The sequence below is a fragment of the Loxodonta africana genome, chromosome 2, assembly GCF_030014295.1.
Source record: "Loxodonta africana isolate mLoxAfr1 chromosome 2, mLoxAfr1.hap2, whole genome shotgun sequence".
Taxonomy (NCBI): Eukaryota; Metazoa; Chordata; class Mammalia; order Proboscidea; family Elephantidae; genus Loxodonta; species Loxodonta africana.
Window position 1 is genome coordinate 200,210,133 of NC_087343.1, and position 22,923 is coordinate 200,233,055.

The following is a 22,923-nucleotide window of genomic DNA, read 5'->3' on the forward strand; positions in this document are numbered from 1 at the left end:
AGCACCAAGTAAAACATCTGCATTTGAGGCAGGAAGGAGTGTGGATAGCACTGGCAACATCTGGGCCTTTAGTTTTCCCAGAATCCGCTTAAGCAGACTTCTGCTTACATCTCATTGTCCATAACTATTTTGAAGGCCATCCCCAGCAGCAAGGGAGGCTGAGAAAATATTTAGCTCTCCCAGTGTCTATAGTGTAGATAGGCAAAGAAAAGGAAGTTTGAGAATAGTGTTGATTTAGCCAAGCAATAGTCTGCCAGAGAGAGTGTTTTAAGGTAGGGAAGTTAATATGTTTATAATTGAAAAGGTGATGAGTGGGAGAATCTGAAGGTTCAGAAAAGAGGTGGGTGTTCAATTCAAAGTAGGAGAATAGAATTCAGAGTGTAGGTAGATGCCGTAGGAATCCAGAAATGATGGGTACGGAAGAAGAAACATTTGGGGGAAGCAATGGAGGAAGTTCCTTTCATGTATACCGGTATATATAAATACCACTCACATTTTCTGCCTCTGGGGTTTATACATATGCTTTTGTAGCATTTTTAATATGTGCTGGCATCAGGGCAGGGACTTGTGTAAGCTGTGTAAACTGGAAGGAAGTTCGTCGGTATTGTTGTTGTCCTGAGAGGTTATTGCAGGAGGTGCTGCAGCTGGGATGAGTGACTGTGAATGACTTTTGTCTCTTTTTTCCCTCTGTACGGCGAGATAAGGCTTGTGAATACATTTACTGTTTCCTTTGTGTGATTGGGAGGGTGCAGTTTTCAGCATTAGGTAATATTTTAGTGCATAAGTTATTTTCAGGCCAGGTACACTGTAAACATGCATCCTTGACATAACCTCATGTACAAGCAAGTACCAATTACATTTTTTGGCTGTTTGGAATTCTGAACAGCGAGGTAAGCCTTGTAAGGATATTTACCATATTCTTTTGTTATCAGGTAGGTGCAGTTTTTGAGATTAGGTAATATTCATGTGAAAAACTTATTTTTAGGAGAAATACAGTGTAAGCACATATTGTAGCATCCTTGATATACTGCATGTATGTTTCAAGCAATCATCAAGGCCCTATCTTCTGGTTTCTGAGCTGTAAGTACTTGTTTTGCAGTAAGAGGCCATGTATTGCAGTGGTAACGTTCCCCCAACAGCACTTCCTTTTGGGGCTTTAGTTTTATAGGAGGCTGGAATTATGCAAGGTCTCCCCTCGTGGATTCTCATATTGGTTTGGAAGTATGGTATTTGTATTATCCAGTTGTGATTGTTGAGGTTTTTTGTCCACTTTGCTGGACCATGATTCCTAGTGGTTTGGCAATTATGTACTGATACAGTTTAGCCGTTATGCAATGATGTAATCATTCTCTGTAATGTGATCTGACGTGACCAGCCAATCAGTTGTAAGGGCAGTTACGTAATGATGTAGGGTAACTCTATGTGTTAACCTATATTTTCAAAAGTTCCACTCAACAAAAAAAAAAAATTGCTAAGAAAAACTATTTTTTCCCTGCCTCATTCCACCTATCTCCAGAGTTCACTGGTATATATGTGTACCACATAATATTAATAAAAAACCATATTACATAACAAAATATTACCAACACTCAGCAATTCACCATGCATTCCATTAGTGAAAAAACATTACATCACCAAAAAATTACATGGGAACAGGGAACCATCAGCACCAAGGATGTGTGTGTTTTCTCCCTCTCCCCTCCTCCCCCCTCCTCTTGCCACTGTCACCACCACCATATGGGCCCCTGTTTCTGCTTTTTTTCCATCCCCTCACTGATGATTTGGCTCTTTTGCTTACAGTTAAGTTTGCACATGACTCAAAATGTCAGCATCAGCTCTTATATCTAGTGACCTTATTGGCATCCTCCTAACCCCCAAGTCTCTCTATCCTAATTCTAAAATTCCACCCAGATCATCTTTTTAAAACAGGCCTCACGAGTCACTTTTTTCTGGCCAGTTATCCATCCCTGTTCCAATCAGCTGGTGAGGAGGAGAGCTGCCACGTAGTCACTCTCCATACAGTAGAGCTTCTGGGTAGCAATGACCAGTATGTTTGTAGATACTTAGTAAGCCCCTACTCAGTAGTCACTTAGGTTTTAGAGTTCTGAGGGGCTCATGGTAAGGGAGACAAATAAATCAGGAATTAGGATGCTATAAGATGATTTCTCAGAAGGCAAGAAACACAGGGTCCTTTGGGACTATAGAAAATGGGGATGATCATGGTATATTTTCTCTATGGCTGTGTCTTCACTCAAAAGACTCAAATAAGGGCCTTTCCCCCCACTGAAGCTCCTGTGAAATGGTATCTGGACATTTTTAAAGGTTACCAGTCAAGGTTCTGTAATAGGGGCGGGCATGAAGATTATTATGGTACCAGTACCCCTCTCCTGGAAATCCTGGTGACATTAGTGGTTAAGTGCTCCTGCTGCTAACCAAAAGGTCAGCAGTTCAGACCCACCAGGCACTCCTTGGAAACTCTATGGGGCAGTTCTACTCTGTTATAGGGTCGCTTTGAGTTGGAATCGACGCAATGGCAATGGGTTTGGGTTTTTTTTTCTTACTCCTCTCCTAGACTGAGCATAGTCCCCAAAACCTGAACTTAGGGACTACATATGGCTCCTTAGAAAAATCACAACATCTGGAGGGGAAGGGACTGAAAACCTGAATGTTTGGGGTATAAATGAGATAGGTTACTTCCTTGTATTATCCACGTATTGGCATAAATCAATTCCTGCCAACAGTCAACAGACTTACAAGTGCTTGCCCTTTGCTAGGTGTTGAAGTGTCTACAAGGATGAATAAGACATAGTTTCTGCTCTCAGTTTAGTTCATTCATGCAACTAGCATTTATTGAGTTCGTATCATAGGTCAGCTTCTATGAATTTTAGGATCAATGACCCCTGGTCCTGCTGTCAAGTAGCTCCTGATCTTGGGGACCCTAACATGTAACCAGAAAATTACAGGACACAGGTTATAAGATGAAAGCACAAGTTACCATTGGAGTGAACCAGTGGGTGCAGAGCAGAAGGTGGGGAGGAAACAGGTAGGTAGAAGGAACAACAGAAGTAATGGCAGAAAAGCAAAGAGAGCCCAGTGTTTATTTAGGAAACTGTAGATTTTTTCCTGCTATTATCCCATCAGCCCAGGGGGTGACTGGCACCATCCTTCTTCCTGTTTGACAGGCTTAGATAGATTATCACTTGTTTTTCCACAGTCCTAGGAGAAACACTGGTTAACACTTAACTTTTAGAGGAGCTAACAGCAAAATCATAGTTGGAGACAGCGACAGGCTAGGGAAAGGAAAAATGGCACAGGTTCTGTTCAAGATATGGCTGAGTAGCCTGTTCCAACCTCACCTCCCATTCTCCCTTTTTCACTATGCCCTCTCTAGTCATACTGGTCTTGCTAAGTTTCAGACTCACCAGGCACACTTGTATCTCTGGATATCATTTCTGTTCCCTCCTCTTAGAAGGCTGTACCCCAGATGTTCACATGGTTTCCTCCCTTACTATTCAAATCTCTGCTCAAATGTTAACTTCCTCAAAGAACTTCCCAGTAACAGTATTTAAAATAATCCCCAGGCCCTTGCCACACTTTAAACCCTAACACAGCTTTATATTTTTACAGCATTCATCACTACCTGCTACCATATTTTCTATTTATTTGTTTTTTATTGATTTCATTGACTAATAGTTAAGCCTCCATGAATGAGTGCAGGGTTTTCATTACTAGTGCTTCAGCTCCTAGAGTAGTGTCTGACACCGAAGTGCTCCGTGAGTGTTATAGAATGAAACTCAATAAAACAGAATGCTGTAGTGTCACATGAAATCACTGACACTGCGTCCTAAAAGGTGGTCAACAATTCCCTGATAAGCCTCCGGTCACATTTTTAAATTTTTCTCATCACCAACAAAGTTAACAATCCTCTTTCCTTCCTGCGCTCCATGAAAATCTGTATTCAAAGACACCTAAGTATCTCCAGCTTTATTTTCCAATTGATGATTTTATCCTTGCCCGCCCTGGCAAAATACTATCAACAAAAATAAATCCCAACTTCTCTAAATATCACCAGGCAGTGCAAGATAGAGACCCCTTGGCGGGGCTTGGCTTCTTCCTCTCCCTCACCGCCTATGTCTGATAAGTCACCAAGAACGAAGTCTACTCTACCTCCTGAACATTTCTCAAACAGCCACCGCCCAAGTTAGAGCCACCATCAGCTCTGTTTTGAATCGCTGCCGCGGCCTCCTGACTGATCTAACCTGACATCGCTGTCCTCCCTGTTCCCCACAAACGCAAATTATTGTCACTTCTCGACCAAACCAGCACTGGCCCGACCGCCGCGCCAGACTGAATGTATTTCATGCTTCCTGGAGGCCAAGGAGGTTCCGTGGCATTTCCACGTCTCTTCGGACGCGGTTCTCCGTCAGAAACGCGCCTTTTCGGCTTGTCACCTCTTCTCCTTGGGGACCTTCCCCAATCCGTCCTCCTCAGTGGGATTAGGCGCCGCTCTCTGGGACTAACCTACTTTAATCGTTAACTTTTCGAAGGTCTATATCTTCCTGGGAAACCCTGGTGGCATAGTGGTAGGGCTGCTAACCAAAAGGTCAGCAGTTCGAATCGACCAGGCGCTCCTTGGGGCAGTTCTACTCTGTCTTGAAGGGTCTCTATGAGTCAGAATCGATTCTACGGCAACGGGTAGAATCTTCCTGGGCGTTACTTCAAAGTAGAGACCGAATCCCACTACTAACAGGACAGCATCAAGTCCGCACAGAGGGAAAATGGGCGGAACCGCGACACCCCACCGACGCCTCTGAAATATAGTTTCAACCCTGAAAGAAGCAAGGCGCGAGCGATTCTGCGCAGGCGCACAACATCACTTTCGCCGGCCGATTTTCACCCCTGGCAAGTGGAGTCCGGCAGGCTGACGCGCTGCAGCCTTACGACTTGTGGGGATTGGGCTCAGCGGTTCCCGGGGCAACGCGCAAGCGCAGTTTCGTTCCCAGGCTGCAGTCTCCGGCTCGCTGTGTTTGGACTGCAATGTGGCGGTTGCCATCTCTCACCGCAGGCAGAGCCTCCTGGAAGGGCATCGCAGTGGTGACCAGACACTGTGGCCAGCGCTGCATAGGGAGAGCGGGGAGCGGCCGCGGGGTGGCGGGGCCAGAGAAGAAGGGCGGAGGGAAAGCCGAGTAGGTCTGGGTCGTGGTCAGTTCAGGAGGTCGTGATCTAATGCCCCAAAGTCCCCGGAATGTATGTCTGAGATTTAATTCCGAAGAGAAGAAGGGGGGGCTGCCAGGTGTGGGCATCTTGAGTTTAAGGCCTGAATCTCTGAGTGCATGTGGAGAAAGATGGGGCCAGGGTCTGTGGTATGTGTCTTAGAGCAAACTCCTGGAAGCCCGGTTACCTTCCGGTGATAGGTACCGGATAGGTACCGCCCGTGTGAGGCAGCCGGTGTAGTAGCTCCCCAGAGCCCTAGCAAGGCGGCAGAGGAGGGGAGGGTGGCTAATGTGAATAAGATTCCTAGTCCCCTCTTGTCCACACACACACGCACCGCTTCTGACTCACCGTTGACTCCAGGTCACCCAAACTGGACCCCAGAGAGTGAGTTTGGGAGGCGAGAGGCCTGAAACCAGAGAAGGGTTTAGCCTGAGGGACTTTGACAATAAACTCCTAGATCCAGCCTTCTTAGCCTCCTTTTTGAGAAGAAAGAAGGCTCTCCTTCCCACACTTCCTCTCCTGCCCTTCCCTCCCAGGATTAGACGGATGTCCAGAAGACACACTTCACTTGAGACCTCTCACCACAGTTGCAGGGCAAAGTCTAGAAGATAAGTTGAAAGCCTGGGTCCTGGGGTTGGAGCAAGCTTTCTGCAAAAGGTCAGTGTATTTAAGACGGAGAAGGGGAGATACGGAGGATGTTTCTCAGATTCTAGGGAAAAGATGTGAGGTAAAATAGTAGCATGGTGAGCGATTCACTTTACAAGTGGAGGAAGTGGAGGAGAGACAATTGGGAATAAAGAATCCACTGCTTCAGGCCATTGGAGGACTCTCAGAATGTGATGCACACAGCCTCCCTCCGGACTGCTGTGACCCAGCCTCTCCTCCCCACAGGTGTGCAGGAGTTTCTAGCCTGAGGAGTCCGCAGCTGCAAAACTCCACACCTGCCTCCTCACAGCTTTGCCCTTCGCTGAGAGGACTCATCAAGGAAGAAGGAATGGCTGTCAGGCGCCTGCCAGTTGTGATCCAGGTAAGTGGTTTTTTCCCCCCCTAAATTCCCTTCTAGATTTGAAGAAGGTGGGCATGTTTCTTTCCCCTGACCAGGAGCTTTTCTCTTGCTTTTTCTCCCAATCCAGTCTCAGTCAGAGATCTGACTCCATTCCTCCCCTAAGCCACCAACATTAGGCTTGTCCTAATGGAGCTAAGTAACTTGCTGAAGGTCAAAGTGGCACAGGTCGGTCTAATATGAAAACCTGCCCTCTTTCCACTAGCCAATAAGAGTAGGGGTCTAAAGTGGTGAAGGCTAACATAAGTTGAGAAGGGAGGAATCTAAAATTTTGGGTGGAGAGGTGAGATTTACTGGACTTTTTAAAAAGTGACATTTGCTTTTTTAACATCTACTGGGTACCAGTGAAATTATTCAAGTGACTACTTCCAAGCTTGAGAAATTCCTAAAAAGCTTTGAGCGGTGCCAGCCTTTTTAGAAGAAGGGTATGGACTCTACTTTGAAGGGGACAACATTCATTTAAATGTATATATTCTGATGCACATGTTTCTTCACATTAAAACCTTTCCAGAACAGGAATCTGTGGCAGAAATCATTGGAAGGGATGAGCAGCTGGTTGAAGGTGCTGTGTTCATCCCAGTCACTGCCCAACAGCTGCTCACACTCCTCTTGATTTCAGACTCATCCTTCAGGGTCCATTTCCAGCACCACTTTTTCTGTGAAACTTGTCTGCATGGTGCCAGTCAACTGTGACCTAACCTTTTACTCAAATTTATTGTCTGTGTCACACAATTTATTTCATGTTTACAAACTGCCTTGATTTGCTTGCCATTCAACAGACATATGTTAGGAATTTTAAATGTGGGTCAGGTATTATGATCTATGTTAGAGATACAGGCTGAACAATAAAAAAAAAAAGCCACTGCCATCGAGTCAGTTCCAACTCATAGCAACCCTATAGGACACAGTAGAACTGCCCCATAGGGTTTCCAGGGAGCACCTGATGGATTTAAACTGCTGACCTTTGATTAGCAGCCATAACTCTTAACCACTACACCACCGCTGACAAATTGGTTCGTGGGTTCATCCCAACAAGTGTTTCTTGATTGCCTACCATGTGCAAGGTGTTGAGTGCAGGTAACAGAAACCTAATTCAAACTGCCTTAAGCAAAACAAGCATGTATTGGGAAGACACTGGGGTATCTTCCAAAATCCAGAGGCAAGGATGCAACTAAATTTTGACTATGGAAATGAAGTCCAGAATAGTCTAGAAAACCCTAAAAGCCCTTTCTCCTGAACTCTTGGCTTTCTTCTCTGTGCTTTGCTTATTCTTTCTCAGTGCATACCAACTCTCTTTGTCTCTCAACCTACAAGGAAAACCATAGGTATAATAGCTACTGAGTTTATTACATGTTAGATTTCAGACACCCTGAGAGAGACTGTTTTGTCTCTGTCCCTGTTTGAAAGTTTCCAAGGGAGGGCCTAATTGTGATCAGAGGGAGAACAAGATCACATTGTACAGAATGGTTATTTCCATGGGAGCTGTGTATATGTGGTGGGGATGGGCAGGGGAGCAGTTCAAGAAAAGCACAGTTGCTGAACAGCAGATAATATTGAGTATATGAATTGTGTTCTAGACACTAGGAAGACAAGGTAGATGTGAAATGGTCCATATATTCTTGGAGTTAACAGTCCAGTGGAGGAGAACAAAAGTAAACCAAAAATCACAGTAAAATGGGACCGTGCTTTGATGGGACTGCATAGACAACTATAGGAGCAGTTAGGGAGACTGTGCTGAGGAAGTGAGGTCTAAGCTGAGACCTGAAGTAGGATTTCATCTTATGGAGTGAGGCTAGGGCAGGGTTGGGCAGATTGAGAGAGATGGGAGGAAATGTTCTGGGCAAGATAGCAAGTGTGAAGTCCCAGTGCTTAGGAAACATCTTTTCTACAATATAGATTTTTTCAAAGTGGGGGGCAAAGTCTAATGCAAGCAAGGCCCCTAAAAAAGTGCTTTCTTGGCACAGAACACCAGCTCCCTGTATATTAATGGTCCTTTGAATCTCAGCAAGCTCCAGTCTCAGCCTTCCCCAGAGAGCTGTGTGAAGGAGTAGCCCATATCAGCAAGAATGGGTTTGCTGTTACAGGAGTCAGTAACATTCAAGGATGTAGCCGTGCTCTTCAGCCAGGACGAGTGGGGACACCTGAACTCTGCCCAGAGGGCCTTGTACAGGGACGTGATGCTGGAGAACTACAGCAACCTGGTCTCAGTAGGTAAGATGGGGAGCCTCTGAAGGCTTATCTTCAGATTTTAAGGATCTTTTTTGCGACCCTTTGGAATCCCTGAGTGGTAGAAATGGTTAATGAACTGGCTACTAACCAAAAGGTTGGAGGTTTGAGTCCAACCAGAGGTGCCTTGGAAGAAGGACCTGGAGACCTGCTTCTGAAAATTCAACCATTGAAGATCCTGTGGAGCACAGTTCTACTCTGACACACATGGGGTCTCCATGAGTTGGAGTCGACAGCAGCTGGTTTTGGTTGGTTGGGACCTTTAAACTGGTACTATATAGAAGATTAGATTGGAAATGGGCCAATTGAGGATGTTGTCTTCAAGGCTGCTCCTTACCTATCCTTGGTGTCCCAGGCCCAGGACTCTTTTGAAGCCCAAGTGCAGATGCCTCAAAGGGGACTAGGGGTTGATCCTCTGTCCTTGCTGGTAGGGAAGGTACCTGGAAACAGATTGTGTCAGGCCAACCATCATTTCCTCCTCCTGGGAGCACGATGTTGAATCCATCCAGCTGTCCTTTACACCTCTCTGTACCTTCCTCTTAAGTCACACTCTCCAGGAAGTTCTGAGGATGAGATCTCATCCCTACAGTTTTATCTCTGGCCTGAACAGATGTGGATCATTTTTTCCCCCTCAAAAACAGGAATTTTAGGACCCAAACCAGATATGTTTTCCCAGATGAAAACGGGGGAAGAATGGATGCTGGAGGATGCCTCGGGAGACTCCTGTCTTGGTAAGAGTCACATCTGTGGTAGGCATTGGGAGGACCTCAGCTGGTCAAGGTTGGTGTGGTAGCTCAGCAAATGTGCCAGGCCTGGACATTGGGAAATGCACATGTTTTCACTTCTCGTTTACCTCTGTACATTGTTGCCACATTTGTCCCAGTATTCATTGCCCCTGCAGTTTGCTTCTCTTTCAGCCTTCGTTTCCATGATTTTTCTTCTCTCCCTGTTTGGCATGGATTAATAGAGTTTTTGGTTTGGAAAAGACCTAAAATGTTAACTGGGCAACTTGAGTGGCCTATTCAGGACCTCACAGTGCAGTCTGTGCTGGAACTTCTCCAGTGAGAAGGAACCTACTTGTTGGTGACGTTATACATTTCTTTGTAGACAGCATTTTATTTAAAAAAAAAAAAGAAAGAAAGCCTTCCTTAATCTGGTTTTAATCTGCCTCTTTGTAGTGACCACTATGTAATCATACTTTTGCTTCTGAAAACACACAGGGTTACACACATCAGGGCAGCTTTTAGCATTAAGGTCTAGCTTTCATGTGCCCACTAAGACATCTCTTCTTCGAGTTAAACATGTTACATTTCCCCTATTGCCGTCATATTTTTTCATGCGTGCATTCACATATTCAACTAGCATTTAAATAGCTTCCACATTTTCCCAGGCACCATGCTGGGTTTTAGGCACCATGATGGTGAGGACCATGTTTATCGAATGTTTTGCTGCGTCACTCACACCTGGCACCATGATCAGCATAGATTTTTTGACTGGGAACCCAGGGAACATGACAGTTTAGTGGCTGTTACTTGGCTTAAGGATCCCATTGTATCTAGTAGTTTATAGGCAGGTATGCATCTACCTCCACCCCATCAATATTCTAGAGATCATATTGTCTTATCCAAGACACTATAACATTTCATTTTCAGCCAGCATTTTTCAGGCTGCAGAATATTTTTTCCAATCTTTTATTGATTTTTTCACAGTAGCATAGTGATGGAGGCAGGAGTTTATAACCTACAGTCACCTGTTTACCTGGAATGTCTATGACCCAATCTGTTATGGAACTTAAATATCTTAACTCTGAAACTCAGTTATCAAAAAAAAGATTCTATGAACTTGAATGTTGTATTATAACCAAACTAGGTACTTTTAATATTTCATTCTGTATTGTTGTTGTTAGGTGCCGTTGACTAGGTTCCCACTCATAGTGACCCCATGTACTGCCCAGTCTTGTGCCATCTTCACAATCTGTGCTGTGCTTGAGCCCGTTGTTGCAGCCACTGTGTCAGTCCATCTCATCGAGGGTCTTCCTCTTTTTTGCTGATTGTCTATTTTCCCAAGCATAATGTACTTCTCCAGCAACTGATCCCTCCTGATGACATGTCCAGAGTATTGAGACAAAGTCTTACCATCCATGCTTCTGAGGAGCATTTTGACTATACTTCTTCCAAGACGGTTTTGTTCATTCTTCTGGCAATCCATTCAGCATTCTTTGCCAACACCACAATTCAAAGGCATCAATCCTTCCTTGGTCTTCGTTATTCGTTGCCCAGCTTTTGCATGCATATGAGGTGATTGAAAACACCATGGCTTGGGTCAGGAACACCTTAGTCCTCAAAATGACATCTTTGCTTTTTAACACTTTTAAAGAGGTCTTTTGCAGCAAATTTGCCCAGTGCAATGTTATTTGATTTCTTGCCTGCTGCTTCCATGGGTGTTGCTTGTGGATCCAAGTAAAATGAAATCCTTGACAACTTCAATCTTTTCTCCGTTTATCATGATATTGCTTATTGGTCCAGTTGTGAGGATTTTTCTTTTCTTTATGTTGAGGTGCAATCCATACTGAAGACTGTAGTCTTTGATCTTCATCAGTAGGTGGCATCAAGTCCTCTTCACTTTCAGCAAACAACATTGTGTCATTTGCATTTCAAACGGTGTTAATGAGTCTTCCTCCAGTCCTGATGCCAGGTTCTCCTTCTGTATTATGGAGTGTTGTAACCAAAAAAAGGAGAGGGGTGAGGGGATTAAACAAAAGAAATGCATCCACAATCCTACTTCCCTGGCATAGTAACTGTTTGTTATTTAAATCATTTATCCACTTATTCATCACTAACACTAATGATGCACCTCTGTGGAAGGAATATGATGATGGAGAAAGGATTTCATGCCTAGAAGGGATTTCGTAGTCTCGTTGTGAGTAACAACGTGAAGGCTCAATCCTTTCCTCAGATACCTTTCACAAGCCTCTATTACAGACCGGAATTGCTTGGAGATGGAGCAGATTCATGAAGGATGATTAGCAGTTAGCCAGGCAGACATGGAAAGAAGTCCTATTTTATATCTCCTGGTGATGTTTTACTGTTTTTTCCTCCATTTCCCATTACAGTTATATTTTTTATTTTTGAATAGAACCATATTATCATTTGTTTTTATAACTAAAAATTGCTGCCATAAAGAAATACTAAATTTCCAAGCTTTATTCCCCTTTTACCACTCTGACTCTTTTTAATTCTGAAAATGTTCATTGAATTCATTTTTATTATTTTTTCCTTCTCATTTCTGTTTCCTGTCTTAATGACTGGTTAGGACTTCAAAAACCATATCCAACAATGATAATAGGTTTTATTTCTGATTTTCAAGGAATTTGATCAAGAACGTTTCTGTTGCTGCACTACTTACTCTTGGTTTAGAATATAGGCAGTCCCCTACTTAAAATGGGGTTCCGCTCCAAGGACTCCATCATAAGTCGCTTCTGATGTAAGTCGTATACCTCATTTTATTTTAGTTTTCATTATTACTGCCTTTTACTATCACTATCTTTTTAAATCCATCTTTATTTGTCCTTGAACATCTGGGAGTATACATCTAAGAATGATAACATCAGTAAATTACAGGCTGCAACATTGTATGTAGTACATATTATTAATGATAAAATGTACCAGAAAAAAAAAAAAAAAGACAGGTATTCCCTTCTCCAAAGTAGCTTTAACTATACAGAAACTGTTTACTCGGCAGACTAAAAAAAATTTGCTAATAACTTTTATAATGTCTTCATTATTTATTAATCTGTTTAAGTTTCTTTTTGTTATATCAGTTATACATTTTACCTGTTAGAATTAAATTATCTTTGAGCTATAATATTTATTAGTTTACAACTGTGCATAGTTTAATGTACAATTTTAGCATTTTATATTTTGTCCTCTTTATCATTTCCAATTTTATCTGCATTTTTATTTCTCTTAAATTTGCTGGGGATCTTTCTAAAGGACCAGTTCTTATTTTATCACTCTTACGTGTTGTAATTTTATTTCTGCACTTAGCATTATCATTTCCTTTGTTTACTTAAAATAAATTTATTTTAAATACTGTACATTCTATATAAACCAAAAAAACCAAACCCATTGCTGTCGAGTTGATTCCAACTCATAGCGACCCTACAGGACAGAGTAGAACTGCCCCATATGGTTTCCAAGTAGCACCTGGTGGATTTGAACTGCCAGCCTTTTGGTTAGCAGTCGTAGCTCTTAACTACTATGCTACTAGTGTTTCCACAGCCTATATACAAAAGAGAATATATAATGTTTTTGAACAGTTTTAAGAATAATAATGAAACGGTTCCCAAACTCCACTACCCAGCTTAAGAAGTGGAACATATAGCACATTTGAAGTCCCAGTGTGCCCCTTCTAATCACATCTTCCTCTTTTATACCAGAGAAAGCCACTAGCTTGCATTTTGCACCAGCCTCTCCTGTGCTTTTCTTTGTAATTTTACCACATATGTATGTAGGGCTAAACAAAATTATTTAGCTTTGTATTCTCTAAACTCAGTATATATTGTTTTATTGACTATTCAAAGGCATTCAGCTGTGTGGATCGTAACAAATTATGGATAACATTGTGAAGAACGGGAATTCCAGAACACTTAATTGCACTCATGAGGGACCTGTACATAGATCAAGAGGCAGTCGTTTGAACAGAAAAAGGAGATATGTGTGGTTTAAAGTCAGGAAATGTGTGCGTCGGGTGTATCCTTTCACCATACTTATTTAATCTGTATGCTGAGCAAATAATCCGAGAAGCTGGGCTATATGAAGAAGAACAGGGCATTGGAAGACTCATTAACAAGCTGCATTATTCAGATGATACAACCTTGCTTGTTAAAAGTGAAGAGGACTTGAAGCACTTACTGATGAAGATCTAAGATTACGAAAAGCCTTCAGTATGGATTACACCTCAACACAAGGAAGACAAAAATCCTCACAACTGGACCAATAAGCAACATGGTGATAAATGGGGAAAAGATTGAAGTTGTCAGGGATTTAATTTTACCTGGATCTGCAATCAACACTCATGGAAGCAACAGTGGAGAAATGAAAAGATGCATTGCATTGGGTAAATCTGCTGCAAACGACCTCTTTAAAGTGTTGAAAGCAAAGGTGTCACCTTGAAGACTAAGGTGGGCCTGACTCAAGCCATAGTAATTTGAATTGCCTCGTATGCATGTGAAAGCTGGATGATGAATAAAGAAGACCTAAGAAGAATTGATGCCTTTGAATTTTGGTGTTGGTGAAGAATATTGAATATACCACAGACTGCCAAAAGAACAAACATATCTATCTTGGAAGAAGTACAACCAGAATGCTCATTAGAAGCAAGATGGTGAGGCTATGTCTCACATACTTTGGACATGTTGTCGGGGGATCACTCCCTGGAGAAGAACATCACGCTTGCTAAAGTAGAGGGTCCGTGAAGAAGAGGAAGACCCTCAATGAGATGGATTGGCACAGTGGCTGCAGCAATGGGCTTAAGCATAACAACGATTGTGAGGATGCACAGGACCAGGCAGTGTTTCGTTATGTTGTACATAGGGTTGCTATGAGTTGGAGCCAACTCGACTGCGCCTAGTAACAACAACAGTTGATACGTTTCCACAAGTTGCCTTTTTAAAGTCCATGTAGCTATCTATAGTTTACTTTTTAAACTGCACTTTGATATTCTTTCGATGACTGTGCCTTAATTTAGCCATCCTCTTGCTGATGGGCATGTAGGTTGTTTGTAGTATTTTTGCTGTTGTGAATAATGGTGACCTGAATAATTGCGAACATGTTTCCTTATACACCTGGGCCTTGTTTGAGTTTCTTTAGGTGCATTCATAGAGGTAGAAATGCTGGACTTAATGGTATATACTTCTTCAGCTTTACTAGGTATTGCCAGATTGCTGACCAAATTAGTTGTTCCAATTTATATTAATAGTCGAGGCAAGTTCCAGTTGCTTTTCATCCTTGCCAAAATTTGGCATTGTCATACTTTTAAAAATTCTGCTAGTCCCACTCCTGAGAAATGTTATCTCACTGTGGTTTTAATTTGTATTTCCCTGATTACTGGTGAGGGTGAGCATCTTTTCATATATGTATTGATCATTTGTGTTATGTGACTTATGCATTCATATTATTTGCCCAGTTTTGTACTGTAGTTTATTTTTCTCTTACTCATTTGTAGGAATTCTTTAAATATTCAGCAATCTAATGCTTTTTATCAGTTAATACGTATGTCAGTTATCTTTTCCCAGTCTGTAACTTTTCTGTCTTTACTAACAGTTCTTAATTAATAACATAAAATATATCAGTCTTTATCTTTGTGATCTTTTTTCTTGGTGCTTTCTGAATCATGTTTAAATAATTCTTTCGACCCTTAGATCCATGAGAGAAGGACTTTGTCTTGTTTGCTATTGTATCTTCAGCATGTGAGACCTCAATATGTGTTCATTGAATGGAAGAATGGACTTCTAATAATATTTACTTTCTTCTTTTTTTCTAAGTAAGTCTTGTCAGATATTTGTCTTTTTATTAGACTGAATGAATAAATATTTGACTTTGTTCATTTCTGTTTTATCTTTACCTGTTTCATTAATTTTTGTTTCTCATTTCTTTCCTTTCACTTTTCTGGAGTTGACTCTGTTCTTCCCCCGCCCCCCTTTAGTTTTTTTGTTATTTTTTTTTAAATCAAAGTAATACATGCATTTAGTTTAGTGAAACTCTACAAGGCTTATTATGAAAAACAGTGGCTCCTTGTCCCCTTTTTTCATAGCCACTTTCTCTTTTGTTTAGCTGATTATTTCGTATATTTGCTTCCATGTCTCCAAGTAATGTGTTTGTATAGTTACCTGTAGTATTTATTCTATTCCTTCTATTAAAGAAAGGATTAACCTCACCCCCTCTTTCCTCAAGCACTCATGCTTGTTAGCTTTTCTATTTCCTGTCCTCCCAGTACAATTGTAGTGCAATTTTGGTTAGATCAATAATCTAATGTTTACATTCTTAATTGCTGTTCACAACTGATCGATGTGGTGAATTATGTTAACTTTTGCTTTTCTAAGCAATCCGTTCCCAGAATTGCTTGGTTCTTAGTTTATATTGATCATTAATTTAATCCCAGCTCTTCTCTAATTGTCTGTATCTCCTCTGAAAGACTTTCAGATTTGTCGATCATTATGACAATTCCTTTTCCTGGAAAAGTCTCTTCTGGAGCCTTCTGACCTGCTCCATTCTAGGACAGTTGGCCTTCTGCATTTGGCACCCAGCTGTCATCCTCCTGTGAATGCCCTTCTTTCCTGGACTGAATCTCACGTTTACTGTGTCCTGTGCCTTTTTCTTTCTTGGTTTACTCTCTTTCTGTGGCATACGTCTCCCAATAGCTTCCTAAGAAAGACTACGTGGGAATAAATTTCTTGTAACCTAGCATGTCTGTAAATGCCTTTTTTCTACCCTGATACTTGCTGGATAGTTCACTGGATATAATTCATCATTGAAAATCATTTTTCTTCAGAATTTTAAAGCCATTGCTCCATTGTTTCCTGGACCCCAGGCTGCTGTTGAGACACCTTGATGAGATTCTTGATCGTTTGTGACCTGTCTTTCATCTCTGAAAGCTCATGGGATCTTCTCGTTTACTCCAGTGTTCTGAAGTTCCTCAGTGATGCACCTTGATGAGATTCTGTTCTTATCTATTGGTTGAGTACTTTCATCCTAAAATCCACATCCCATGTTTCTAGGGTATTTTCTTCTATTATTGATTGATTTCTACCTTCTGTTTTTTTTTTTTTTCCTCTCTCTCTCTGTTTGTGGAATAGATAATATTGGATCTTCTGAATTGATTTTTTAATTTTCTTTTTCTCAAAATTTCCATCGTTCTGTTTTCTTGTTCTACTTTTTGACAGATTTCCTTAATTTTCTCTCCCAACTTCTGTTGAGATTTTAAAAATATCTTTAATCAGCTTTAGTGAAGTACCATGTAAAATTCACCCATTATAAGTGTAACATTTGATCCATTTTGACAGATTTACTCAGCTATGTGTCACCATATCAAGACAAATAACATTTCCATTATTCCCAAAAGTTTCTCTTACCCTTATGCAGTTAATCTCCTCCCTTAACCCCAATCCATGGCAACCACTGATCTGCTTTCTATCACTATAGGATTTAACAGGATTTCGTATGAATAAAATTACACAGTTTGTACTCTTCAGTGTCTGATTTCTTTCATTTAATGTAATACTTTTGAGATTCATGCTTGTTGTCTCATGTGTCAGTAGTTCCTTACGTTTACTGAGTAACATCCCATTATATGGCTAAACTACCATTTGTTTATGCATTTCCCATAAATTAACATTTGCATAGTTTTCAGCTTTTGGCTAAAGCAGCTATGAACATCCTTGCACAAGTTTTTGTGTGGGTATATTTTCAGTTCATATGTTTTTTATAGACATACATTTTTACTAGGGTAAATGCCTAATTGCTGGAATGTATAGTAAGTGTATGTTTAATTTTATAATAAACTGCCACACTGTTCTCAACATGGCCATTTCACTATGAGAGTTACAGATGTCTTATTGCACTGGTTAGGACTTCCAGTACAGTGCTGAGTAGCAGTGGTAAGAATGGACATCCTTGACTTGTTTCTGCTCTTAGGGGAAGACATTCAGCCTTTGACCAGCAAGTATGATGGTTAGCTTTAGGTTTTTTATAGACGCCCATTTATTAGGTTGGAAACCCTGGTGGCGTAGTGGTTAAGTGCTACGGCTGCTAACCAAAAGGTCGGCAGTTCGAATCCACCAGGTGCTCCTTGGAAACTCCATGGAGCAGTTCTACTCTGTCCTATAGGGCCGCTATGAATTGGAATCGACTTGACAGCACTGGGTTTGGTTTTTGGGTTTTTGTTTTTTTTTTTTTAATTAGGTTGAAGGAGTTCCCTTCTATTCTGATTTGACAGAAATCATTATCATAAATGGATATTTAATTTTTTCAAATGCTTTTCTGAATTCTTCAGATGATGATATGGTTGATATAGTTAATTACACTGATTCTTAAATATCAAACCATATTTGTACCCCTGGGATAATCCCAACTTAATCTTGATTAATTATACTTTTTAAATATTGCTGCATTAATTTGCTAACATTTTTAGTGATTTTTGCATCTGTGTTTATGAAGGATATTAGTCTGTAGTTCTCTTTTCTTGTAATATCTTTGTTTTTGGTATCAGGGTAATGTTAGCCTTATAAAATAAACTGGGAAATTTCCCCTGCTCTTCTGTTTTCTGGGAAAACTTGAATTGGTGTTATTTCTTCATTAAATGTCTGGTAGGACCAGTGAAGTGTTCTGGGTCAGCAGTTTCTTTTGTGGAAGTGTTTTAAACTGTGAATTCAGATTCTGCAGCTTTCTTCTCCTCAGTGGTCCACAGGGTGGTCCACCTGACTTCTGTCTCCTCAATTCAGTGAGACCCCTGGGCTCTGTTTTTGTCCTGGTCTGTGACCTGGAAACTGCCTCCAGGGACTAAACTGGGGCATCTGTAGATCGTACCTCTGTGTTTTCCCTTCTCTTGGGCATCACCGTCCTTCATGCCATTTGTCCATTGTCTAGAAATGTTTATATATCTGTTTTTTTTTTTTTTTTCTGATTTTCTAATTGCTAATGATGGGAATTCTCTATTGAGTTTTTAAATTCTGCAATCATTTTTAATTTCCTAGAGTTCTTGTTTCTCTGTATATTCCTTTTTTTATAAGCTCCTGTTTATGTTTTATAGTTAAGATATCTTATCTCTAAAGCTGTTAATAGATTTTCAAAGGTGATTTCTTCTCTCTTCGTAGGCTCTGCTTTCTCTCATTTCTGTTTGATCATTTTGGTATCTCTTTCTTGTTAGAGGCTTTCATCAGCTAGCTAGTAATCCCTGATTGTTCAGTTGAGGACTGGGAGGACTAAAGTCTTTTTTGGAAGCTCAGTGTGGGTTAGTGGCTTGAATTTTCACCAAGGTACTCCTGCGGCCAACTGCCCTGGTGTCCTTCAGTCCAGAGAAGGTTTGCTTTACTCTCTCCAGAAGAGTATACCTCCAATCTTTTGGTGAGTTGGAAGAGGAGAATCCCCCAGCTCCTCCGAGTCGGGGAGGGGATCTGAAAACCTAATGGCTTCGTAAACTGACCTAAGTTCCATCCTCTTTATTTTATATACCCCCACTCCCCACCCCTATTTCAGGTATACCTGATACCACCAATTCTTGGGCCTTTTGGTGATTATTTGGAAGTAAATTGGGTTAGTTTTTGGTCCCTCCCTGAATTTGACCTCTTGACTACATTGCATAGGGGCTTGAGCATACTATTTACGTGCCTTGCCTGAAACCCTAAAAAAAAAATCAAACCCATGGCCGTTGAGTCAGTTCCGACTCATAGCGACCCTATAGGACAGAGTAGAACTGCCCTGTAGGGTTTCCAAGGAGCATCTGGTGGATTTGAACTGCCAACCCAGTGGTTAGCAGCCGAACTCTTAAGCCCTAGAGTTACCTATTTTAAAACCGTATTGTTTTTTGCTTTTTTTTTTTTTTTTAATGGGACGAGTGCAGATAGGAGTCTGCCTCTTTAATTCAGCCCACCTAAAGTGACCTGGGCTTCAGTGAGTACTGACTCTGGGTACGCACACTTAGCCTGCTCTATCGTAGAAAAGTCACAGTCAGTTTCAGTATGTCCAGTTTTTCCATTCCTCGGTTAATTTCCAGCGTGGTGAAAACAGAATCCATCTGCCTCTTCTCTTTGATAAGCAATTAGATGAGCGTTATCCTGTAACAACTTATTAAAAAGACAAATATTTCTTATATATATTTCTGACATGTTTATATAAGAAATATAAATACATATATATGTGTGTTTTTATTATCACAGTCAAGAAAAGGATTTAATAGACATAACTATCCAATAACTGCTAGGAAAGAAAGCTAAAAATGCATGATTTTTGTTGATTATTTTTGAAAGCCATCTCCCATACTTGTTAACCTTTTTTTGAAGTATAGCATAAATACAGAAAAGTATGCAAATCATAAGTGTACAACTCAACAAAGTTTTTACAATGTGAACACATCTGTATAATCCACACCCATATCAAGAAGTAGAACGTTACCAGCACTCCAGAACTTGCCCAATGCCCTCACTTGCTTTTATCCCAAAAATAACAGCTACCCTGACCATAGATCTATTTTGCCTTGTTTTTTTTAACTTTATATAGATGGAATTATACAGCATGCACTCTTGTTTCTGGCTTCTTTATTTCATCATTATATTTGACATTTATCCATGTTGTTGAGTGTAACAATAGTTAGTTTATTATCATTGTTTAATAATTCATATATGTGTAAATCTACCACTATTTGTCCATTCAACTTTTGCTAGACTTTTGGCTGCTTTCTAGTTTGGAGTTACGATGGATAGTACTGCTATGAACATCCTTGTACCTGTCTTTTAGAGAATATATTATACATTTCTCTTGAGTATATAGCTAGGATTACTATGTTTATGCATATGTTGGTCTTCAGTGAATACTGCCTGATAGTTCTACAAAGTGATTATACCAATTTATACTCCAGCCAGCAGGATATAGAGTTCCATATCCTCTTACATTCTAGATATTTCAGTATCACTTTTTCTTAATTTTAGCTATTTTTAGATGATGTATTGGGTATCTCAGTGTATTTCAACCTATCATTGATGAAGTTGAACATTTTTTTATTTTATTCATCACTTGAATAACCTCATTTGTAAAGTATCTGTGAGTCTATTTCCCATTTTTTATTCAGGTGTCTGATTTTTTTCTTAATGATTTATAGGGGTATATATTTGGAATTCGAGTCCTTTTTCATATTTTTGGAGCCCTGGTGGTGCAGTTGTTAAGAGCTTGGCTGCTAATCAAAAGATCTGCAGTTCGAATCCACCAGCCAATCCTTGGAAACCCTATGGGATGGGTGAAATATATGTATTACAAATATTGTTTTCCACTCTCTGTGGAAAATGGTTTCATTTGATAAACAGAAGTTCTAAAGTTTTAGGATAGTCCAATTCCTTGTGGTGTTTTTTCCCTGTGGTTAAGGTTTTTTGTGTCCTGCTTAAGAAACTTTTCACACCCCAAGGCCATGAAGATCTGTGTTTTCCTTTAGAAGCTTTATTATTTTACCTTGTAGGTATAGGTGTACAATCTACATGGAAGAGCCATTATTCAGTATTTTCCATATGGATATCCAGTTGACCCAGGATCATTTATTGAAAAGACTGTCTTCCCAACTGTACTGCAGTGTCACCTTTATCCCACAAAAGGTGACTGCATGTGTATGGGTCTGATCCTGGGCTCTAATCTGTTCCATTGGTCTATTTGTGTATGAGGTCTATTTCTGGACTCTATGTTCTGTTTCATTATGGTATTTGTCTAGCGTTGTACCAGTATCACTTAGTTACTCTAGCATTATAATGACTCATATTTATTAACGGTGTAGGTCCTCCAGCTTTGTTCTTTTCTTTTACAACTTTAGAATTGGCTTGTCAGTTTCCACAGAATTCCTGCTGAGATTTTGATAAGAATTGAACTGAATCTGTAGATTAACTGGAGAGAATTGAAAGTACTCCATTTAATTAACATGGTATATCCCTACATTTTTTTAGATTTTTCTTAATTTCTGTCAATTTTTCTTCTTTATTTAGTTGTTTTTGTAGTTTTGTGTGTAGAATTCTTAGACATCTTTCATCGTACTTATTTCTAAGTATTTGATTTTTTGATGCAATTACAAATATCTTTAGAAAATTTAATTTTCTAAATGTTTTTGCTTATATATAGATATACCATTGGTTTTTGTGTATTGATCTTGTATCCAGCAACTTTACTAAATTCCCTTATTAATTCTCATTGATTATAGAGTGTTTTGCATTTTTTTCTTTCTTTACCTTGTACTGGTTAAGACCTCTGGTACAGTGTTGAATAGAAATGGTGATACCAGACATGCTTATTTCATCCCTGTCTCAGAGAAATGTTTTCAGTATTTCGCCATTAAATGTGATATTTGGTGTAGGTATTTTGGAGATGCTCTTTATCAGATTAAGTAAATTCTGTTCTATTCCTATTTTGCTATGAGTTTTTATCATGACTAGGTGTTGAATGGGATCCCTGGTGGTGCAAATGGCTTGCGCTTGGCTGCTAAACGAAAGCTTGGCAGTCTGAATCCACCCAGCAGCACTGTGGAGGAAAGATCTGGTGATCTGCTTCCATACAGATTACAGCCAAGAAAACACTAAGGAACAGCTCTACTCTGACACACATGGAGTCACCATGAGTCATAATCAACTGGACACCAACAGGTTTTTCAGGTGTTGAATTGGGTCAGATGCCTTTTCCACAGCTATTGAAATAATGATGTGGTTTTTCTCCGTTATTTTGTTAATGTGGTGAATGACACTGAGTGATTTGAATGTGAAGACAACTTTGAATTTCAACTTGGTTATGATATATTAGCCTTTTTTTATATCACACTGTATTCCTCTTGCTAATATTTTGTTTAGGAATTTGCATCTGTGTTCATGAGAGAGACTGCACTTCAATTTTACAGTTTTTTAATGTCCTCAGGTTCTGGTAGATTGTACTAGCCTCATAGAACAATTTAGAAAATGTTCGTTGTTTTTCAGTTTGAGTGAGTTTGTGTAAGATTATTTGTGTATAATTTCTTCCTCGAGTGTTTGGAAGAATTCAGTAGTAAAGCCATCTTTGCCTGGAAATTTCATCATGAGAAGATTTTAAAGTAAAAGTTCTATTTCTTTATTAAATATAAGACTATTCAGATTTTGTTTCTTCTTGGGCCAGCTTTATTACATCGTACCTTTCTGGGAATTTGCTGCTTTCATCTAAATTGTCTAATTTATTGGCATAGAATTTCTTCACTATATTCTTATTATCTTATAACTCTGTAGAATCCATTCTCATATTATCTTTATCCTTCCTGATGTTGGTAATTTATGCCTTCTCTCTTTTCTGGACTTTTCTAGCTAGAGGTCTACCAGTTTTTCGTTAATTTCTGTTATTTTTATTTTTTCTTTCCCTCTCTGCTGTTCTTTTTAATTTCTTGAGATTTGATACTTAGGTCGTTAATTTCATACATACACAAAATATGTGTGTGTATACATTTCCTTCTAAACATGGCTATAGCTGTATCCTACACGTTCCAATTCATATTTTCATTATCATTCAGTTCAAATGTTTTCTGATTTTTGTTGTGATGTGTCATGGATTGAATTGTGTCCCCCCAAAAATCTGTCAACTTGGCTAGGTCATGATTCCCTTGTATGATTGTCTACCATTTTATCTTCTGATGTGATTTTCCTATGTGTTATTAAGTCC

General features: G+C 40.0%; 1 protein-coding gene across 3 annotated transcripts in view; it reads left to right on the forward strand.

The window, feature by feature from the left end:
- The window catches only part of LOC100673631 (zinc finger protein 454), a 67,121-nt gene that overhangs the window by 32,037 nt on the left and 12,161 nt on the right, over nt 1-22,923 (forward strand). For all 3 annotated transcript variants that reach the window (XM_064279251.1, XM_064279253.1, XM_064279252.1), the window contains 3 exons: nt 6,106-6,241; nt 8,362-8,488; nt 9,145-9,234. In XM_064279251.1, coding sequence (XP_064135321.1) covers nt 6,106-6,241; nt 8,362-8,488; nt 9,145-9,234 — 353 coding nt within the window. The remainder of the gene's footprint in view (nt 1-6,105; nt 6,242-8,361; nt 8,489-9,144; nt 9,235-22,923) is intronic.